This window comes from Electrona antarctica, assembly GCF_951216825.1.
Source record: "Electrona antarctica genome assembly, chromosome: 18".
Lineage (NCBI taxonomy): Eukaryota > Metazoa > Chordata > Actinopteri > Myctophiformes > Myctophidae > Electrona > Electrona antarctica.
The window spans coordinates 33,317,944-33,338,235 of NC_136799.1; the positions used below are offsets into that span (position 1 = coordinate 33,317,944).

Genomic DNA, 20,292 nt, shown 5'->3' on the forward strand with positions numbered 1-20,292 from the left:
TCCGTCTTACACTGTCATCACATAATTATGACTTATGCCAGCGCAGCCTAGCAAGCTGGATGAAGTCAGCCCGCCATAAATTTTAATGATCACTTTGACGATATGAACATTCGCACGGCTTCCACCACATTAACAGGAAAATATGGACGCCATCACCATGAGGCCTGCCGCCGCAAGAAAATATGTCGAGCAACACGGCAGATAGGCAGCGGGGAGAGGAAACAGAGGGGTCGGAGAAGCCTGTTACATGTTCTGGCCTGGGTGAGCGGGTTTCTCCGAGACCAGATGCATCCTCCTGCCTCTGTGGGATCAGGTTCTGTGGTCACCGGACTGCTGGGGAGTGACGAAGCCCGCGTCAGGCCTGTCAGAGGGCTAAACATTGGAGTAGTCTGTTTCAATGGAAAAACAGCAGCTGACACTCAACGCTTGTGGTACAACTGCTGACCTCATTCAAAGAATGAAGTGTGCTTCATGGCGTCTGACAGTCTGGCACGCTGCAGGAGGAACGCTGCTTCTGATGCTTTCACTCAAAAGTATATGGGAAGTTTCCAATAACTTTCAAAGGGTGACAAAGAGAAAAGGCCACAGCTCGGTGTTGAAAATAGATCGGGTATAATGAAAAGGGCTGAGTGGCTTTTTTTTAATAGCTGTAAAACGGCTAATTAGTCCTCCATGATGGATCATTGTGGGAATGTGCATTTAGAGGTTTGAGACCCTGTGGTTTTAATAGTTTTCTGGTAAAATCATTTTACATTTCTCGTGTAATTAAGAAATGTTCAATGACCTAACTGACCTTTAACTGCAAATCGTGGATGTAGTTTAAGAAGTCAACTCGAGCTTGTGCAAATATGCGCAAATTTGAACACACAAATATACTTTTTTTATGTTTTACGCCAATATTCAAGACAGGTTTACAATAATGCAATTACATTTGACATGGCATTTAGAAAAGCTAATTACATGAAGTGCAAGGTAACAAATCAACTTGAGCATGTGCAAATAAGTTTGTTCACACACTATGTTTAAAACAATGTTTTATCCAAATATTAGAAATGTAGAATATTTACGTGTCTTCATACAAGAATGTACTTGAATGTAGCTAATAAAGATTTACAAATAGCAAGGTACTGTAAATATAGTTGTTTTCCGATACCGATGTTACTTGGGCCGATACCACCCTCAAGTACTCGTACTCGGTACCGGCCCCGATACTTTGACCCAAGTACCAAAACATCCAATTGACACTAGGCTGAACAAATGCAACGGGAGCAGCCGATCTACAAGCATAAATGACAACTGACAAGTGTAGATTGGAGATCCATTTGCATCTTATGAGAAAAATGGGGTAAAATAAGTGGTTACTCAACAAAAATAGAGTACTCGTATCGGTACTCGGTATCGGCGAGTACTAAAAATGAAGTACTTGTACTCGGTCTGAAAACAAATGGTATCGGGACAACTCTGACCGTAAAGTGCCATGAACGCTGGGAACAGGGAACACAGTGAGATATATTGGGTGTCCATTTAACTTAGAGTTAACAGAACATCTGTGTAAGTACTCACTGTGTAAGTGGTCTAGGCATTACAGTTCTATGAAAACAAATATGTACTATAATATCAGTGAAAGCATGAAAAATAACATGACTCTGAACATAAGAATTGGAGTAGTTATGACAGATTAGAAAAGCCTTGACAGAAACATGCAGTCTCTCCACATATTTTGCACTCATGATTAAAAAAAAAAAAAAGGGCCAGAGAGTTAGAGAGACGTGCGCTCCGAAGAGAAGTCGATCCTTGCACTTATTATTAATGTTTGTTTTTGTGGCTATCCCATTTCAGGAGGACCCAGGCACTGCGGTAGAGCGATTAAATGACAGAGATTACCTGTTTGGAAAGCCCCACGAGACACTTGATTGATAATGCATGACACAAAAATGTTTTTGTTTACCCAGTGATATGGCGTCGAGACAGGTTTCAATTTCTCCCTTTTTTTATGTTTTCCTTTCTCGGGAAATCTGATTCACTGAACTCAAGTGGACTGGGGGGAGATTCATTTGGGCCTCGTCTGAGAGTTTGTTTGGAGCCCCGTGCTGTATTGTAGGTACAGATGCCTCGTGTAGAGCAGAGGTCAGCCACATCATATCTATCCGATTCAACCCATGTTGTCCTAGAGGAGGAGGAGGAGGGGGGGGGGGGGGAGTGGTATAACACAGAAAACATAATCTCACACCACAATTCCATTCGTTGCCCAGCATTAGATTAGATTGAAAGTTCCCTGCGCACACTTTCCCGGGGCTGTCAAATGAGCTGTCAGTCATGTGTCACAGTCGGCCCCCTTGCTCATCTGCTCTAATACATCACAGTCTTTTATATGGATCACTATGAGTGTTGCTTTTCTTCACAAGCGCTAGCAGGGCCCTCCGCCGGGACTTCAGGGTGATTGATAACATCTCCCCGGCTCCTCACACTTGTGCCCATTTGTATAGTTGGTTGGAGAAGGGCCCCTGGTGTCCGTTCGCATCTGCGGTGCCCATCACCGCCCCGCGGAGAACATGACATCAGCCTGCTAAACGCAACGGGCCGCTCTGGATGCACCGTAGGACTGGAACAGCTTCTCCATTCATAAGGCAGGGCGTGACAGCCACTGATAGATCGCATAGTTTACCGGATGCTTTGGAAATTTACAATAAATACACGCAATATGATATATACTATGGAACCAGATCAGCTAAAAGCAAAATAAATAAATGGAATTACACCCGGTATATTTTTTTATGAAATATTGTGCTAAAGTAGACTTAGTTTAGACTATTCAATCAACTATCCAATATTCAGAGTATCACATTTCATGAATATTTATCAGTCAATATTCAGAGTTTTTTTTAGCCGGCCCACTGTTTGAATACTTTATAAATGCTGGAGTGATGAATGCCATTGGAGCGCCGTTGAGATTAGCCGAAGAGAATCCCGAGTCTGTTTTGCGTGTGCGGTCCTATTGGCATGTGGTCGCCGTGCCAACCTAATGGGCCCTTGGCACATAGACAGCTATCCATCCCAATCTGGGCTTCAATAATCCAATTGAGGCGACCTGCTTGGCATGAGAGCAGCTCATCTGTCTTTACTGTTCATTAACAGGCCTCGGAGCTCCGCAGCCATTCACATTCCTTTGGATCAGCCCGAAAGGAAATCCTATCCTGGAGAAAACTGGACCTGTATCTTAACCACTTAAGACCTATATTGTGCTTCACCAACAGATAGACAGAAAATGTGATGCCAAATGCGATGCTTGGACATCTGCTTTTTCCCCCCCTTTTTTACTATTTCATTCAAACCGAATCTACGAATGTCTCCTAAATTGGTTAGTTCTCAAGATTTTTCAAAAATAGCAGCGCGGCACAAAGTGACGCGCTGAGCTTGTAGATCTGCTGCTTTTTTAATAGACGATTATTATTTTCAACAATTTTTTTTGAAAATACTTTCCATTTTTTGAGGATTTGCCGAAAATAGGGAGGCCAGGGTTAATGTGGTTAGGATGCAGTGGAGGATACTGTACATCATCACTCCTCTGCGGTGTAAACTCCGGAAATATCCAAGAGATCCAATAAAGTATCAAATACAGTAACTCCAGAAATATCAAATAAAGTATCAAAGATACACATTTCCACAGGTAGCATAAGCATCCACATTTTATGGACTGTATGTCTAATATCAAAATGCTCCCTTGCTGCAGTTACTTCAACGTGCGCGCGCCACACACACACACACACACACACACACACACACACACACACACACACACACACACACACACACACACACACACACACACACACACACACACACACACACACACACACACACACACACACACACTTGTGTATGTATAAAGCCTCACCACACTGGTGAGGCTTTATGTCGAGCGCCGGAGTGATAATAATGTCTCTCTAATCTTGTTACATTGCACACAGAATTGTCTCCCATGTTAATGATGGACCAGCCCCCTCCCTGCTTCACTGCGATGCTTACTTTCAATTTGTGTACTGTCATCTCCCCGCCACGCAGCTGAAATTGATGCGCCCTCTCCCTTTTAATTAAATCAAAAAACAGTCGGGGGCCGGGCAGGTGGGGGTCCTGCGCCCATACAGCCGTCACAATGACTTGGCTGACTTCAAGACCAAACTGAGACCCAGTTAGTCCCTCTTCCCTCATGTGTGTGTGTGTGTATGTGTATACGTGTATGTGTGTGTGTGTGTGTGTGTGTGTGTGTGTGTATTAATATACTTGTGAGGGCCAAATGTCCCCACAAGAATAGTAGAATTTGATAAATAGACCATGTGAGGACCAATTTGCTGGTCCTCAAGAGAAATGGTTGTTTTATGGTAGAAAACAAAATTAGAGTTAAGTTTAGACTTAAAATGATGACTTAAAGAAGAAAAGGTTAGGCATTTAGAGGTTAGTACGGTGATTTATGCAGTTGCATGCGGTGTTGCACACCTCTTGCAAAATAGCTGATCTACAAGGTCACAACATTGCAAGCTTGTAGATCTGCAATTTCTCAGCTGTTCTCGGCTATTGCATCCTACGTTTTCGATGTCCTCACAAATATGATAATACAAACGTGTGTGTGTGTGTGGTGTGTGTGTGTGTGTGTGTGTGTGTGTGTGTATGTGTGTGTGTGTGTGTGTGTGTGTGTGTGCATTCATATTATACAGTACATCTGTCAGACTCCTTGTGCAGTAGACTTGTTCATGGACTTTTGATCACTTGAATGAGCACAAAAAGGGTATCATTCATAAAAGTAAATGATTGTTTCTTTCAACAAATACAAGAGTCCTAAACCTTGAACTTATTTCCTCAACTTTAAACTCAATTTCTTTTTGAATTCTGTGAAAAACCAAGGTCTGCCGTTTTCAATCAATAGCCAATGTACATTTTGGCTGCATGTTCTGCAGGTAATATAATAATAATAATAATAATAATAATACCTGAAAACTATCTTGTTCCCAGGACAGGTAGGCATGGCCCGGGGTGGAACAGGAGCCCCGAGTCTAGGAAATGAGAGCATACAAATTCCCACACATTAGAAGCAGGATAATTGGATTCCTGGTGTCCTGTACGGTGGGCGGCGTGTCTCCTGCAGCAGTGACATTATCAAGGTAACAGAACCTGAAGGCTGGGGAACAGCAGGACGGCCCCGCGCGGCCTGTCCTGATGTTCCACCTCGCTGCCTGCTTGGCTATTCATCCTGTGGACCCTGCAAATGAAATTATAGGAGGAAGAGCAAAGGACATTCTTTAGGAATTAACCCACTAAGACCGGGGAAAGCCTCCGTGTCATTTTAGATTTGAGCTAGAAATGTTGTTGTTTTATATATACCTTGGCGATACAGAAATAGCAAGATATACAAGCTCACTTCGTGCCGCACTATGAGCTTGAAGATCTATTTCTGTGTGCAAATCTTTTAATATTCTTTTAAAGCGAAACTTTTGTAACTCAAATCTTTGCTTCTGGGGTCCCTGGAACCAAATATATTGAGATGGGTTCTGTGGACAAATACATGTAATTTTGGGAGTCCTTGACATTAAAAGGTTTGAGCACCACTGGTATAGAAATAGTTTTTCAGAAAGCTGTTATAGGATTTAGAAGACAGCCTCAGGTCTTGATGGGTTAATCCCATTTATGCCTAAACCCACTTCAAAATGTTATAGTGAGGCCCCCTGTTTTAGATGTAAGGTGCATTTACAATTAGACAAGGGCTGGGGAGGATTGAAAGAAATACAACATTGTGTGTATTTGATCTGTCTTTCGAGTAATTTTCCAGGGAAAGACAAGAAACAAGGGAGCCTTTAAGGAGTAAAGAAATAAAAACTCAATTAGCTCAATGATATTTTTAGAAGGAAGCTGATTATGGAGTGGATCTCAGGCATAAAATATCTGTTAAATGTTAAAGTATGTTTGCAAACCGTACAAATTGTAATTCAAAAGTCCACACACACACACACACACACACACACACACACACACACACACACACACACACACACACACACACACACACACACACACACACACACACACACACACACACACACACACACACACACACACACACACACACACACACACACACACACACACACAGGCTAGATCAATAGAACCATTTCATAATTTTAGATGATAAATTATGGGCAATTCTGTTTTGTTTTATTTTTGTTTAGGATGAATAATTTCCCTTTAGTTGTAATAATAATACATACAATTCATATAGGCTAGCACTTCAGAGTACTCAACGTCGCTTTACAATGCCTCCGGATAAATGCTGCAAAATTAATTAAAAGTCTCACCCTATAGGCCATCACTGTATGTTTTGTTTCATTTCATTACTTTTATTTAACTGTATTATCCAAATCAGTGTAGTAATGCACAATTCACTGTAGTATCTGTGCACCAAAATGTAACAATAAATAACCAGGTGCATATGAGAGAGGGATTAAACAACATAATTGTGATTTTTGGATTATGACACAATAATGAACTATTTTTCCCCTGTCTAAATGAATGTTGAGTTTATTTGAGTCAATGGTTTAAAAATAATTGTAAAGTATTGGTTGATAGATAAATGTATACATACTGTCTGACCTAGGTTACTTATATTTTAATTAATAAATAAGTGACAGTATGATAATTTCACTGCAGGCCTTCTATATAACTCTATTTCAATATTAGGTTCTAAAAAATGCCAAAAAGCCCAGACCCCCTGAAAATAAAAATAAAAAAATGCTTTCATTTGAAGTCTATTGTAAACGGTCTAACTGCACTGCATGCTAGTTAATATCACATCACAATATTGTGCAACAAAAGTCTTTGGAAAGCATGGCACCATAAAAGCCCCTGATATCAATAAGTCCCGTCTGTTTAGTTTCACGAGTCCCAACGCTTTGCAGATAAACACTGCCCCCAGGTGGTCAGAGATAATACCATTCAAACACGTTTGATGTGTTTCTAAGGAAGTGGATGTGGACTACATGAGTGAGAAGTCTGATAATTATACTCACATTTTTTAAGGGACTTTATTATTTATTTTTTACAGTGTTTTACAAATTACCTAATTATTTTACTACATGACTTATCATTGATTAAAACCCTTTCACCCTTTCTGCTTAAACAAACTGATGGAAAAAAATGTATCTTGCTATATTGAATATGGTCCAATAAGCACATCGTGATATAATGTTTCATTTAAATAATTTGAATATTATATGTGAAAGTGAATGAAATTCTCACAATTTGACATTAAACAGTTTATCACTGCCTCTGTGAACATTGAACAAAGAGCCACATCTCCCTTTTTTCCCCACAAACAAATGAATAAATAAATTAATTCAGAAGAAGCAGGATTCAGAAATATCAGAAAAGTTGACGTTGCACATGGAAGCAGTAATTGAAGTCTCTGGGGAGATTAAATTGTGACTGCAAATTGTACAACACTACATCTCGCCGCGGAATCCGGTGTTCAAATAAAATCTGATATTCATGCATGCAGCACACACATGCACAGTAAAACCCTCGGTGTTCATTTCTCCATCTGTAACTCTTGAGAGAGTGCACTAATGGAACCGTCTGGTTAAATGAACACTAAGGATTTGACTGTGTGTGCATACACTGTAGCAGTCTATCAGCCACACAGCTGCTCTGATTACTGGGAGGTCCTTCACTGTCCTCATCAAGAGCAGCACAGAGTAGTCAGAGATGAGGGGCCACACACACACGTTGTACAGCATAGTGCGCGCGCACACACACACACACACACACACACACTCTAAACAAACAAATACAAACGACACATGGACATGTACACTCTCGGCCTCCGCTGTCATCCACACAAACACAGCTCAGGCAGGCGTTTCCCCGCCATTATCCCCTCCTCTACCCTAAACACGCAGTTTTAATTTCAAAGCTCTGATTAGCTGATGATTGCATGACAGCCGCCGAGCAGGTTCCCTGTTCGCCCGGCTCCCAGACTGCAACTCAATCACGCCCAATTAGCGGGTCCCCAAACACTCTCTCTTATTAGAGGACTCATAATCGACTCATTGTGTCCTGATTTGGCAAATAAATCACTCTGGAGGCCGCTGACTCCAACCACCCGCCCCCCCTTACCCCACTCCCCCGAAACCCGCTCTCTCATTTCCCCATCTCACTCTTCCTCTCTCAAGCCTAAATTATATTTCGTCACATGCCGGTGTCACCTCCCGAAAAGAACTGATTCAAAATCTAACAGTCGCGTTGAGGATCAGTTATTTTGGGCAAGCGACACCGACGTCAGACAAAATACAATTTAGGCATTCACTCTCTCTTTTACTGCCCACTCCCCTTCTTTTTCCCGTCCAGGGGTTCAGTGACAACGTTTTCGGGCGTGCGTTTTCATTGGAGCTGACAGTTTGAGCAACGCCCTGACTCCTTCCCCCCCCCCCCTTCTCTTCCCCCAGAAGAATGAAGAATAATTTAGCGGCTAAGGCAAGGCAGCCAGCAATGCGGGTGTCCTTGTCCTACAAGGTTAAGAATCCATTCCGTCTGAGCAAGAAAGGAGTGAATTAAAATAAATGATGGCTAGATATTTATTGCGAGTTTGTAGATGAAGCTAAGTCACTCCAGTGGACCAGCGGGCCCTGGGCTGCCAGTGGGTTTAGCGTAGACGGGTGACCTCCCTATACCTCTCCCCGCCTAACGGGGGAATAACACTCAATGTCACATTACTCCTCTCCTTTTGATATATTTATTTATATCCCTATATATAATATGTATTTATTTATTTATATATATGAATGCATGTGTTGGGGACGTTGGGGCAAAACGTCAAATGAGACAGCGGGACATATGAAATTATCTAGTGGTGGATGCTAAAAATATTTGTAATTTGATTGAATGAGGGGGAAATGTTTGAGAAATGTGAGCAGTGCATGGTACAAGTTGACGCAGACGAGGAGATCCTGAATGACCGAGGACAGGGAGGACGTCCAAAGACACAAAGTCATCCAGTGAGTCCTTGAGTCCGGAGACAGGAAAGTCAGAACGACCTGCTTCAGCCAGAACGGTTTTCATTGGGCCAAGGAGATCCAGGAAGCAGGTGGAGGAGACAACACTGATTGACGGTTTGAGGCACTATTAGATGTACTGTAAATAATAACACCACCATTGCAGAGATGCCAGATGAGAGCTTTGTCAGCCTGAGCGGACCAGTGATCAGAGCAAAACGTAGAAGAACCAGCGATCACAGACAGCAGACCAGTGGAACCAGCGGTCACAGACAGCAGACCAATGGAACCAGCGGCCACAGAGGACCAGTGGAACCATCGATCACAGACAGCAGACCAGTGGAACAGGTGGTCACAGAGGACCAGTGGAACCAGCGATCACAGAGGACCAGTGGAACCAGCGATCACAGAGGACCAGTGGAACCAGCGGTCACAGACAGCAGACCAGTGGAACCAGCGATCACGGAGGACCAGTGGAACCAGCGATCACAGAGGACCAGTGGAAACAGTAGTTGCTTGAGAGCATGGGAGCAGATGCTAGTCCGACATGCGGATGAATGTCGGACTAATGCCCTGTCTGAAAAGCGTCCACCTCCCCCATCAGCAGCATTTGTGACAGCTTCCGCCATCAAAGGAGTTTGGCCCACTAGCTTTTCAGAAGTGGTTCTGGAGTTAACCCCTGGAACTTAAAGACATACAGAGTTCATTTTCTTCCGTCACATCTATCCATATATATTTATAACTATCTTTCTTCAATGACAAAACTAAAATTGTGAACACAGCTGAATCTTCTTACCTCCCCATCATTCCTAGGGCTGTGTGTGTGCGTGCGTGCGTGCGTGTGTGGAGTGGTCATTAGTCTCTGTTTATGGTGGAGTGAGTCTGGCCAGCTGGCATGTGATGTGTGATGCGACACGCTGTGTTCTACCACTGTGAGACCCCCATGGCAGAGTCACGCAGGCCCCGGCACTCCCCCTCAACCCCCCTCTACCCCAGGCGGGCCGCCGAGACCACCGCGAGCCCTCGGCAGATGGAGCCTCCGGCTCCTGCCTTCTCCTCCGCGGGGCAAGGAGGTGGTGGAGCCGGAGGGTGGAGGTGGGAGCGGCCTGGCCCCCATCATCACAGATGCCAGAAGAAGCCGGAGAATCGTAGCGGAGCCCCTGCTGGGCAGGTGCTGCGCTGCAGCAGGTGTGATCTCAGCCCCTCAATCCCCTCTGTCAGCACCTCATTGGTGGAGCGCACGCGCTCGCTTCCTGTCCTCCCCCCCCTTCTCATTCACACACTTTAGAGGTGCAACGGGGGGCTTACATCCCGGTCCTCCCTCCCTCCCTCCTCGCTCCATCTTTTCACCCTCTCCTGCAGCCATCCATTTCCTGACCTATCCACCGCTTTAGCACTGAACAACAGACTACTAAGAGGTTGCTGATAGAGGTGCAATCGCCGCCTCGTGCCTCTTCGCCTCGTAAGAAACCCAAAATATAAAGTACCCAAGTTCAAAGTACAACGGCCGTCGAAGTGTTGAATGTTGCCGTCCCTCGGAGGGCAAACGGCGGAGTTGTGTTGACTCAGGAGTTTTCCTCCATTGGCCACGGCGATAAGCTCCCCGGGCTGACCTCACACTGCCAAGGGCTGCGGGGGCGGGGAGGGGCACACAACTGCTCTCCCATCAGCCCTTGCTTTATCGCCAGCGGCTACAAGACAAAGAGGTTCTGCTGCACACATGGCTGCAGCCAGCGTCCTGCGTGATGGAGAGAGTTTATGACGGTGGCGGGGGGGGCGCGGGGGTTGGCGCTGCTGCGGCCGAACGGCCCACCTTGACCTGTCCCTGCTCATAAGGCTTCGGTGATCCCTGTCCCCTCACCCACCCAGCCCCCCCCTACTCTCCCCCCCAGCCCTCCCAGTGCCCCGGCCACTCCAGCCACCACTGAGTTATTATCATAATTTCCCAGAGAGGCGTCGGAGGGCCTCCACAACGAGAGAGTCGCCCGTGTTTTACAGAATGTTTTGTGTTTTATTGCCTTTAAGTCACTCGTAGGCCAGCGGAGAGCGCCCACAATGATAAGAAAACCACTCATGTGAAAAATGAAGGGCCTCGCACGCAGGACTGAGAGGTGAAGAGAGGAAATAATAAAATACATGACAAATGTGGAGCCCGACTGTATTTCACGTTCAAAACCCCCGTCTTGCCTCCCGTCCCCCACGTGCGCCAAAAACATATGATGAGAAGGAAAGGAGGAAATAATAATGTTAATAATGAATTCAGCCAATCTCATTGTTACAAAAAGAACAGGGCTTTTGTTTTCTTAAAAGAAAAAAAAAATCTCCTTCTCTGGTCCTCTGACAACATGACGGCTGGACCATGCCCCTGGGCATTCCATGCTGCCACTGTCCCCGTCACTTCATGTTCTGGCCCACCTGGGGTAAACAGGGACTTAGGAGCAACAGAATATTAGCAAGAGTAGGAAAAATGGCCCAGACAAAACTGAAAATACTTTTTCAGCCCATTACACTTTGGGCCTTAAATGTACCACTGTCATTGTCTATCTGGTCATTCCTACACACAACGATCCCCTGGGGTCTTTAAGGTGCAGTGTAGTAATCTAAAGGAAAATAAAACATCTGTTTAATCGACTTCTTTCAAAGGCAAATGCCCTTTTGATCAAAAAATGATATTGATCTGGTGCTCTCAGTTCTGTGGCGAGGACTTCTCCTTTAAACTTGAAATATCATGGAGTCTTTGTTGCAAATCAATACTGGGTCTAAACAACCGTTTTTTTTCTTTTCTTTTTTCAAGTTGGTTTCAAAGGACACGGAATCCATTTGAATATTGGTTGCATTTGCATTCATGGCTACAACCAGAATTCAAATTGACCATGTATACACCTATATACTCTCAAATCAACGTGTAAAACATAATACTTTATTAAAAAGGTTATTTGAGACCGCAGATCAATGGTCTGCAGTACTTTGAGTCCTGGCCATGTTCATGGCACCTGAGTGATGCCCTGTTGGCCCGCTCAGTGACAGAGCCTGTGACAGGCGCGTGGCCCCTGGTGGAATGAGCCGCTCCTAATATCCCGTGAGATTTGCCGTGTCTGTCCTCACCCCTTACTCTGTGACTGAGGGGCCCCGGCACGGGGCCCCCAGCTATCTCCACATCTCCCCATTTTCTTAACGCTTTAATTACACATCAGCATATTGCTTTTGGGCCATATGGAAGGCAGATATTGAGACCAGATAAGATGTATAAACTTCTGTCAACACCACGGCATATTAGGTGGAGTTGGAAGCATATAATCGCTATTCTACGCGCTTCCAATTAGCGCCCTGTATCAAAATACATTAGAGCCAGAAGCCCGACAACCAGGAGGAAAAAACATTTTTAAGGAGGCCTGGGTCAGTTTTTTTATTAAAATTGTATTACTTCCCCCGCTTGTTTTCTTTGCCACAAAATGAAAAGTCATTTCCACTAAGGGATCCAATAAAAACACAGATAAAGGGCCCCTTTAAACTCCGCGGTCTGAGAACTGCCTGTGCTCAGCTGGCCTGACGGTTTTACAGTTGAACTTCAATAGAGAAACGCTGCTTTAAAAATAGCCAATGTAGAGTCACACGAGAAAGCCTCGTTTCCTAAATAAATAAAAGGTCTCAGAAGTCATTCCGCCACACAGCAACAGCGTCTATCCTGTCAAATCAAAAGTACTTTGTTGGAACGACTTGCCATTATCATATGATTTTGAACAAACTATCACGTTCTACAGGAATGCATAGTCTAGATTTTACGGCAGTAATGGCGCCATATTTTTAATAGAAAAATGTCAGTGACACAAATGACACCGTCAACACTGGGTGAGGCCTGTATACCCATTAAAATCAGGAAAGCATCTGTGTCATTTTAGATTTTTTTTTGTTGGCTATTCGAAAAATAGCAGATATACAAGCTCACAGCACTTCACTTTGTGTGTGCCGCACTGCAAGCTTGTACTTGCATCTGCTATTTCTGAACATTTTGAAAATCTGGGGATCCTTGGCACAAAACATTTTCACATGGGACTCTTCTCTACAAAGATGGGACATCTTAAACCAATTTGGGGGTCCTTGGTACGAAAACGTTTGAGAACTACTAATTTTAGTAGGCATTTATAGAACAAGAACGAGTGTGGCCTCAGACCTCGCGGTGACACCGTGTTCTCCTGCAGCCCGACGCCACGAGGACCTCTAGGTACAAGACTGTCGTTCTCACTTGGAATAACGTATATGTTACAGTTGGTTTGACGTGATTAAATTCACTGCACCCAGACGCCGAGAGGTCATTCTGAGCCCCGCGCGCTGCTGCATCAGGAGATACAACCAGAGAGACGGACGGGGAGGGTACGAAGGAGGAGGATGCAGGGGGAAGAGAGAGAGAGAGAAAGAGACCGAGGGAGGAGGAGGATGAGAGAGATGGAGGAGAGAGAGGTCACTTTGAGAAGCTGGATGCAGACACATGCCAAACAGAGTCTCTGGAACCTCTTTCCTCTCTCCCTCTCTAATCCCCTCTATGATCTATCGCCGGCGTGGCCAATAAGCTGAGCCCGGCCGCAGACCCATGATCGCCGGGCCTTAATCTGAGCCCCTCGGCCCGCTTGCCGTCCACCTCAGACGGCAGCGGCCCGGTGCCAGCGAAGGAGTGGCAGGCTCAGCCATTCTCCACAGAGACAGCTAGAGGTTGTCTCTACATGGATGGGCACTTCGCGGCTCGGCGGGGGTGGGAGGAAGGGGCAATGCGGCAGCTGCTCGGGGCATATGGGCAGAATTCATTAAGGCCGGCTAAATAAGCCAATTGTGGGGGACTGTAAAAAAAAAAAAAAAAAAGAAGTGTTTGTATGTGTGATAGAGAGACGAAGCGAGCCCACACTGCGTTTTGAGTGTCTGGCTTCAAATATGTCATCACACTACAGACAGATTATTATACGCACGAATATCCTTTGTGACAAGTTCGTCCTGAGGTACGCTCATCCCATCCCAGTGTGTTTGTGATGGCCAGTAATTGAGCTGTTAGATGCATGGATCGTATGTCCTTGAGGATTTCGGTGTGCATCCCCCGAACGTCTTGAGACCACCCTGTGCCTCAGAAATAAACCTAATCACAGTCTGTAAATGTTACACCTGTTTCACTAATAGGCCCGGCCCGACTTCAGAGGCCCGCATTTATATTCACACACATGTGCCAAAGACAATGCTGAATGCTGATACAGATACACAGTAGCCGCATGCGTGTTAAACCCGTAGTATAACCACCAGGAGACTGGCAATAATACATTCAATATTTAAGGGTGGTGTGTGTACGAGCCAATCAGGATACATTTTTAAACGGGACAACATCCTGGACCCAGTGAGGAGCAAGAGTTCTATGGTGTCTTGGTTCCATCCATATAGGTAAGAAGAAGCTGTTGATTTAAGTTTGACGAGCACACACCTGCCACCGGCGGCCATCTTAGTCCAGACGTAGATCCATACCTCCTCCTTATCCAGTAAAAAAGTATAATGTATGCTAATCCCTCAGGTGTCAATAGGAACCCTGTTCAATGCATTTGAGATAATAGAGAAGTAGGGGCTGCTTCTATCAAAGAGCTGCAAGATAAAGTCAATGGCAGAGTCAATAACAATAAGGTTGTAGGCTTTAATGAGGAATGTTAATTTGAACACAATCAAGTGGATTTCAGCTTAGCTGATTATCAACCTTGGACTTGTATGAGGGGGTTGATAGTGCCAGCTGTACAGGAAGGGCATTTGTATCTGTCAGCTCATTTCAGAGTGGTTCTTAAGACAAAAGTCAGTTTGCCTTTCGGCTGTTTAAGTTAAAGAAATAACAGGTGAAACTGAACTGAATGCCCACACAGGATGACAAACAACAGAGGCAGGACGGAAGAACGCAACGCCAATACGTATTTTTGTCAACTTGGTTTCTTTTTCTTCTTTTTAAAAAAAGCAATAAATAATTGTTTTTTTGTACAAAATATAAACTCTGAATACAAAAACACCATGAAGCTGGCGAAGGTAAACGTGAGGTTGGCCGGCCGTAGGTGTGCACCCACTGAGGAGACGTACCCGAGGTCCCGGCCCGCGCCGCGCCCCGCTCACGTGCCGGGCAAAGAGGCCTGCTCCTCATTCTCTCCTTGATCCCATTCCGTCAGCAGCTCCGAGGACACCTCGGTAAAGAGATGATCCCAGTCCCAACACACATCCTCCTAGAGAGACAGAGAGAGAGAGACAGAGACAGAGACAGACAGAGACAGAGTTACTCAATGACATCCTCGGTGTCAATTTAGTATTAGTAACTTTCCATTTGGTTGCATTTGTATACTCTCAGAGTCGAGAGGGAGAGAAAGCAAGATAGAGAGAGAGAGCAGACAATGGAAGAAAGTAGCGCAAGAGGGGGAGACGGGGAGAGAGAGAGAGAGAGAGAGAGAGAGAGAGAGAGAGAGAGGAGAGCAGAAGGAGGTGGGAAGGAGCAGAGGGTGTTAATGTACACATCATAAATCTTGATTACCTGGGAGGCAGAGTGGCGACCTCCCCAGGTGCTCTAGAAACAGCTGGACAGGCCCCTCTCTGGGAGCACACAAGCTATATTTACTAAGAACCCACTCACCTCCCTCACCTCCTGCTCCGGTGCTAAAACCTTGGTGAGGAGCCTCAAGTCAATCTCTCCGTCCTAAAGGAAGAACACAATAGAATCTACTTAGCTTGCACAAACACGGGTCTGAAACAGTGTGAGTGCGAGTGTTTTTGCGTGTGTGAGTGTGAGAGAGTGAGAGAGAAAGAGAGAGGGGTACTGGCTATAACCCAAATAGAACACCTTCAGGTGAAAAGGGGTTAGAAGGTTTTTACAGAGACAGGAAAACTAGAGAATTTGACTTACCAATGTTTGAAAGGCAGAGTAGGACTTCAGGTCATTGTCCAAGTCTCTGTAGGTCATTACTCGATTCACCTGGATGCTAAAGGGTGAGGACAGAGGAACTACAACTCAAACTCAACTCACCATTGGATACTGATGCAATAAAACCCAGTTCTGAGCAACGTTCTAAGCCTCTGTAAGTATGTATGACATGCCACGGGAAATAGCAATAACTAAACAAGTCGACAGTGGTACTGCACTGCTTGCAGGTTGCACGTGAAGCAGGACAACGAAAAGTGACTCTGGATAAGTTTGAACTCGGTGCTAAACAAAGCACCGAGACTTCATTAAAGACCAGGGTGAGGGGGAGAGACGGGTGCCAAGCGGTAACCGCCTCAAATTGAAACCCAGCTGCTTATCTGCGGGTTGGAATTAAGAGGGGGGCTCTCAAAGTGGCCAGGGCCTAGTAGTGCATGCCAGTCCTACTTACTGCACATTACACGCTACATTGCCCCCGCAATGAGTTCAATGTGGATATTATCTCGCACAGAGAGCGAGCCCCTGCCTAATAACCTCCAGCGCTGTCATAGCCTTGCTACATAGCCGACACATGTCGTGGTGTCTCTCACTGCCCTGTAAATCAAAGGGCCCCTGTTAGTAAGAGCGCCACTAACGCGGTCGCATAAATCACACCCTACTGTTATTACTGCATAAAGGCCCAAAGATACTTTGCAATGCCACCAGTGGAGGACAGGTAACAGTCAAAAGTCAACACTGGAAGAAATAAACTCCTCAACTTGTGTCCCTCATCTAAGCACACGGGAGGCAGGTGGGTCTTGGGTCTTTGGCCGGTGGTGTGTAGTCTGTGTACAACACTGAGATGTGTGAAGGGTCCTGTACCTGGGAGGGGCTGCGATTTGCATGGTTAAGTCTTCCTCCTGTATTTCATCAAGGTCCGGAATCACTGGGATGTCTGGAATACACACACATCACACATACAATCACATTAATATCATCCAACCCCACACTTAATTTAACTCTGAGAGTGTTAATGTGGTTACATTTCTACAGTATCCGAGTTACAAATGGATAGATTAACAGGATTCTACGGTGTATCACAGGTGGACTGCTGAATTCTGTATTAAGACACCGGAAACATTTGCTGATCAATCAGCAAATGACAGCACCACAACTTAAAAATGAATAAATCAAAGGAAATCTGCCATGCTTGCTAGTTAGAGGGGTGTGTGTTTGGGTGTTTGTGTGTGCGTGTGTGTGTGTGCGACTGCGCACACACACACTTACCCACTGGCAACTTGATTCGTCGCCTCCCGCTCTCTTGAGCTACATCCTCATAAGAGCTGCCCTGTCACAATAGCCATGCGGCCATGAATATTCAGAAGGCGAGGCGGCAGATCTTCCTGCTGGGAAAGGGGTGCTGGCCAGGGGCTCCCCAGAAAGCACCCCCCGCTACTCGAGCATTTGGGCCCTGTCAGCGGCGGCCACCCCCAGGACCCGCGGTGGCCAGTAGGCCGACCTCCGTGTCCACTCTGCCACTCTGACTGGGGCGGCATCCAGCCATGTGCAAGAGTATTTGCTTGCGGGCCCATCTGTGTGGGGTCGGAAGTCACAGTGTGGCCTGGCAGGGGCTGCGGTGCCAGGAGCCGCCAGCCCGCTGCTCAAACAGTGGGAACCCGCTTTAATTGGCAAAACGCAACAGGACAGAGGATGGCTCTGCTACCAAGAAGGACAGGGCAAACTTTAGCACCATATTTCAGATGGACTTTTGTTGAGGCGGGAGATACCGAGCCATATCTGGCAACTGCATGATAATTAGCTGTGTAGCAAGCTAGTAATGAATTAAGAGCTTTAGATAGTCAATGTTTGGATAGTGTAATAAGAAGCTGCTCTTCTTTATTCTACTTCATTTTTATGCTTTATTTGTAGTGTTGAGACGGCAGAGAGAGATGAGAGACGTCCGAGACAAGACGGGGGTTGGATTCCCAGCTTTATTATTTACTGAAATATCTTATTCAGTAAACCTCAAAACTGAAATAAATTAAATGAATAAGTAAAGTTTATAGCTAGTAGTGATGACATGAAATTGATAACAAGTGACATCACAGTTGTCCTCAGGGGGGGTATGGTTTTGACTTTTGTCATTACATTTGTTTCCTGAACAGAAGCTTTGTTTGAATGGAGCAGAGAAATGTAATTGTACATCCTTATTAACTCCACTGCTGACTGGTGACATGAGAGAGAAAAAAAGATGAGAGGTGGGGAGGGCTCGGGGAGAGAGAGAGGTGAAGAGGAGAGGCTGGGGGGATTGAGAGAGAGAGAGAGAGAGAGAGAGAGAGAGAGAGAGAGAGAGAGAGAGAGAGAGGCATCAGGAGGAGGTTTGTCAGTAATCTCTAAACACAGTGCTGAGCCCTGAGGAGGAAGTCAATAGAGGAGTTAAATAGAGGTGAGGAGCTGAGAGTCCACATCTGATGTGAGGAAATATCTTGGCATCTGTGTCACAATTCCTTCAAAATATAACTCCTGGAAATAAGCCAGAGTTGTAGAAATATCAGCATTGATGGCTCCTCAGCACTCTCTCCATATACGACGTACAAACTGTACTGTGGCAATAAACAAAATCGAGTTAAAATTCTAAAATCCTGATGGACGCAGGCTTGTGAGGCAATCTGGGCAGATAGAAAGACCTGTCAACTGACCTCGGATGTCAACAAGACCTCATCCTCCGTTGTTGATCACTTATTCCTTTCTCTCTCTTTTTTAATTAAGCAGAATTAAAAATGCCACACTCGTTTAGCCGCTGACAAGATTCATCTGCGTTTGTGATATCCAAATAAATGTGGGCGCGGGCCGCGGGGTATTTCATATTCATGAGGGCCCCGGTGACACTTTGTCCCCTCATTTACAAAGCACAGCGTTCAGCAGAATCTGTCCCCTCTGGACCCCCAATCAAATTTAATGGTCCTAGTGCAATGACATCAAAAAGCCTGGCTGTCCAGCTCTTTGCAAATAGCTTCCTGGGTTGTCTTCTACCTCCCCGCTCTCACCTCCCCCCCCCCCCAACACACACACACACACACACACACACACACATACACAAGCCTATTTCAGCCAATAATGCACTATCAACACAATTCCATGAGAGTTCAATGTGAGGCGGCAAGGCATATGTTCTCTATATGCAAACTCTATTATTAAGAAGGGAGGGGGAAAAGGAACAACATTTTTAAATGAGCTTCAAATTCAACCTATTACCAGAGGTCAATGGGGGGCCCGGTATCGCCTGCAAATAAGCTGGTGTTTTTTTCTCTGACACAAAGGGCAACTCCATCAGAAGGAGCTGTCTCTTTGCAGTGGGCTGGTGTGTGTTTACGCTTGATTTTTATACTGCGTCGTATGACGGGGTCGCTCGCCGAAAATAGACGATCTACAAGCTCACAGCACGTCGCATCACCGTCGTACAACCAGGTATGAATCGGGCTTTACCCCACTACATTGACTTGCTTCCCTACCTTGGTACATCTATCAAGGTTGCTTTGTCTGGCTGCGAGCGGCCGAGGCGTATCCTTATTACCCGCTAGCGTCCGGTTTCCTCGCTGAAGCATGTAAATATCAAAAGGGGATAATTTGCCCGCAAATGTAGACATGCTCCCGGCAGGCACCGCAACGCAGTCAGCGACTTTGGAGACCAGGAGGACACTTCTATAATCTAAGCGGGGGGTCCGGTCAAATGATTACCTAGGCACGAGAGATCCATTTGAAAGGCTTATGGGACAATATTCAACAGATCACTGGCTGAGAGAAAGAGAGAGAGACATGAAACAGATGAGTGTGTTTGTGATAGTGGTGCTATTTTAAGTGACAGGAGGCAGGAGGTGGCAGGCGGGTGGGTGGGTGGTTGGGGGGAGGGGGTTGCCTATGGGGTGATGGGACCCGGGGATTGGGCTAGCCTTCTCCCTCTCTCCTCGTTGCCAGTGGACATAAGGGATAAAGGTAGGGGGACATAATCAAGATCGCAGGGGCTATCTCACTAACCCTCAGCACTGTAATTTCCAATGCCCCTGCCTCCGGCTCTGTATTAAGAGGTCTCCCTCCACAGAGTAATAATCTTTCCAGCGGCATTTACTGAGAGAAAACCATACCGCTAGGGTCTTCACTCAACTGCCAGTGCAAAAAGAAAAAAAAAGGCATAATTAAGATGCAAACATTACTACTATGGAAAACATGTCTGTGTGGGCTATCCTATATGCTGCTCATGGCAGTACACACAAAGGGCAATACATTTTTTTTTATATTTTGGTCCTCAGGACCAGGCTCATCATCAACATACCAGGCAAAAGGTAGTTGTGAAAAGTGGTGAAC

At 45.5% G+C, this 20,292-nt stretch overlaps 1 protein-coding gene across 4 annotated transcripts in view; it reads right to left on the reverse strand.

Annotated features, from left to right (window-relative positions):
* Positions 1 to 898: 898 nt before the first annotated feature.
* ift43 (intraflagellar transport 43 homolog (Chlamydomonas)) overlaps positions 899 to 20,292 on the reverse strand; it is a 32,132-nt gene continuing 12,738 nt past the window's right edge. The window contains exons 6-11 of one of the 4 annotated variants that reach the window (XR_013792274.1): positions 16,813 to 16,885; positions 15,937 to 16,012; positions 15,667 to 15,729; positions 15,126 to 15,265; positions 4,986 to 5,048; positions 899 to 2,167 (exon numbers count right to left, since the gene is read on the reverse strand). Coding sequence is in view for 3 of the 4 variants with exons in the window: in XM_079528185.1 (XP_079384311.1) it covers positions 15,155 to 15,265; positions 15,667 to 15,729; positions 15,937 to 16,012; positions 16,813 to 16,885 (323 nt within the window). In the remaining variant the exon portion in view is untranslated. Of the gene's footprint in view, positions 2,168 to 4,985; positions 5,049 to 11,312; positions 11,451 to 14,683; positions 15,266 to 15,666; positions 15,730 to 15,936; positions 16,013 to 16,812; positions 16,886 to 20,292 lie in introns of those variants that run through there. The other 3 variants (XM_079528185.1, XM_079528184.1, XM_079528186.1) reach the window with 3 other exon arrangements.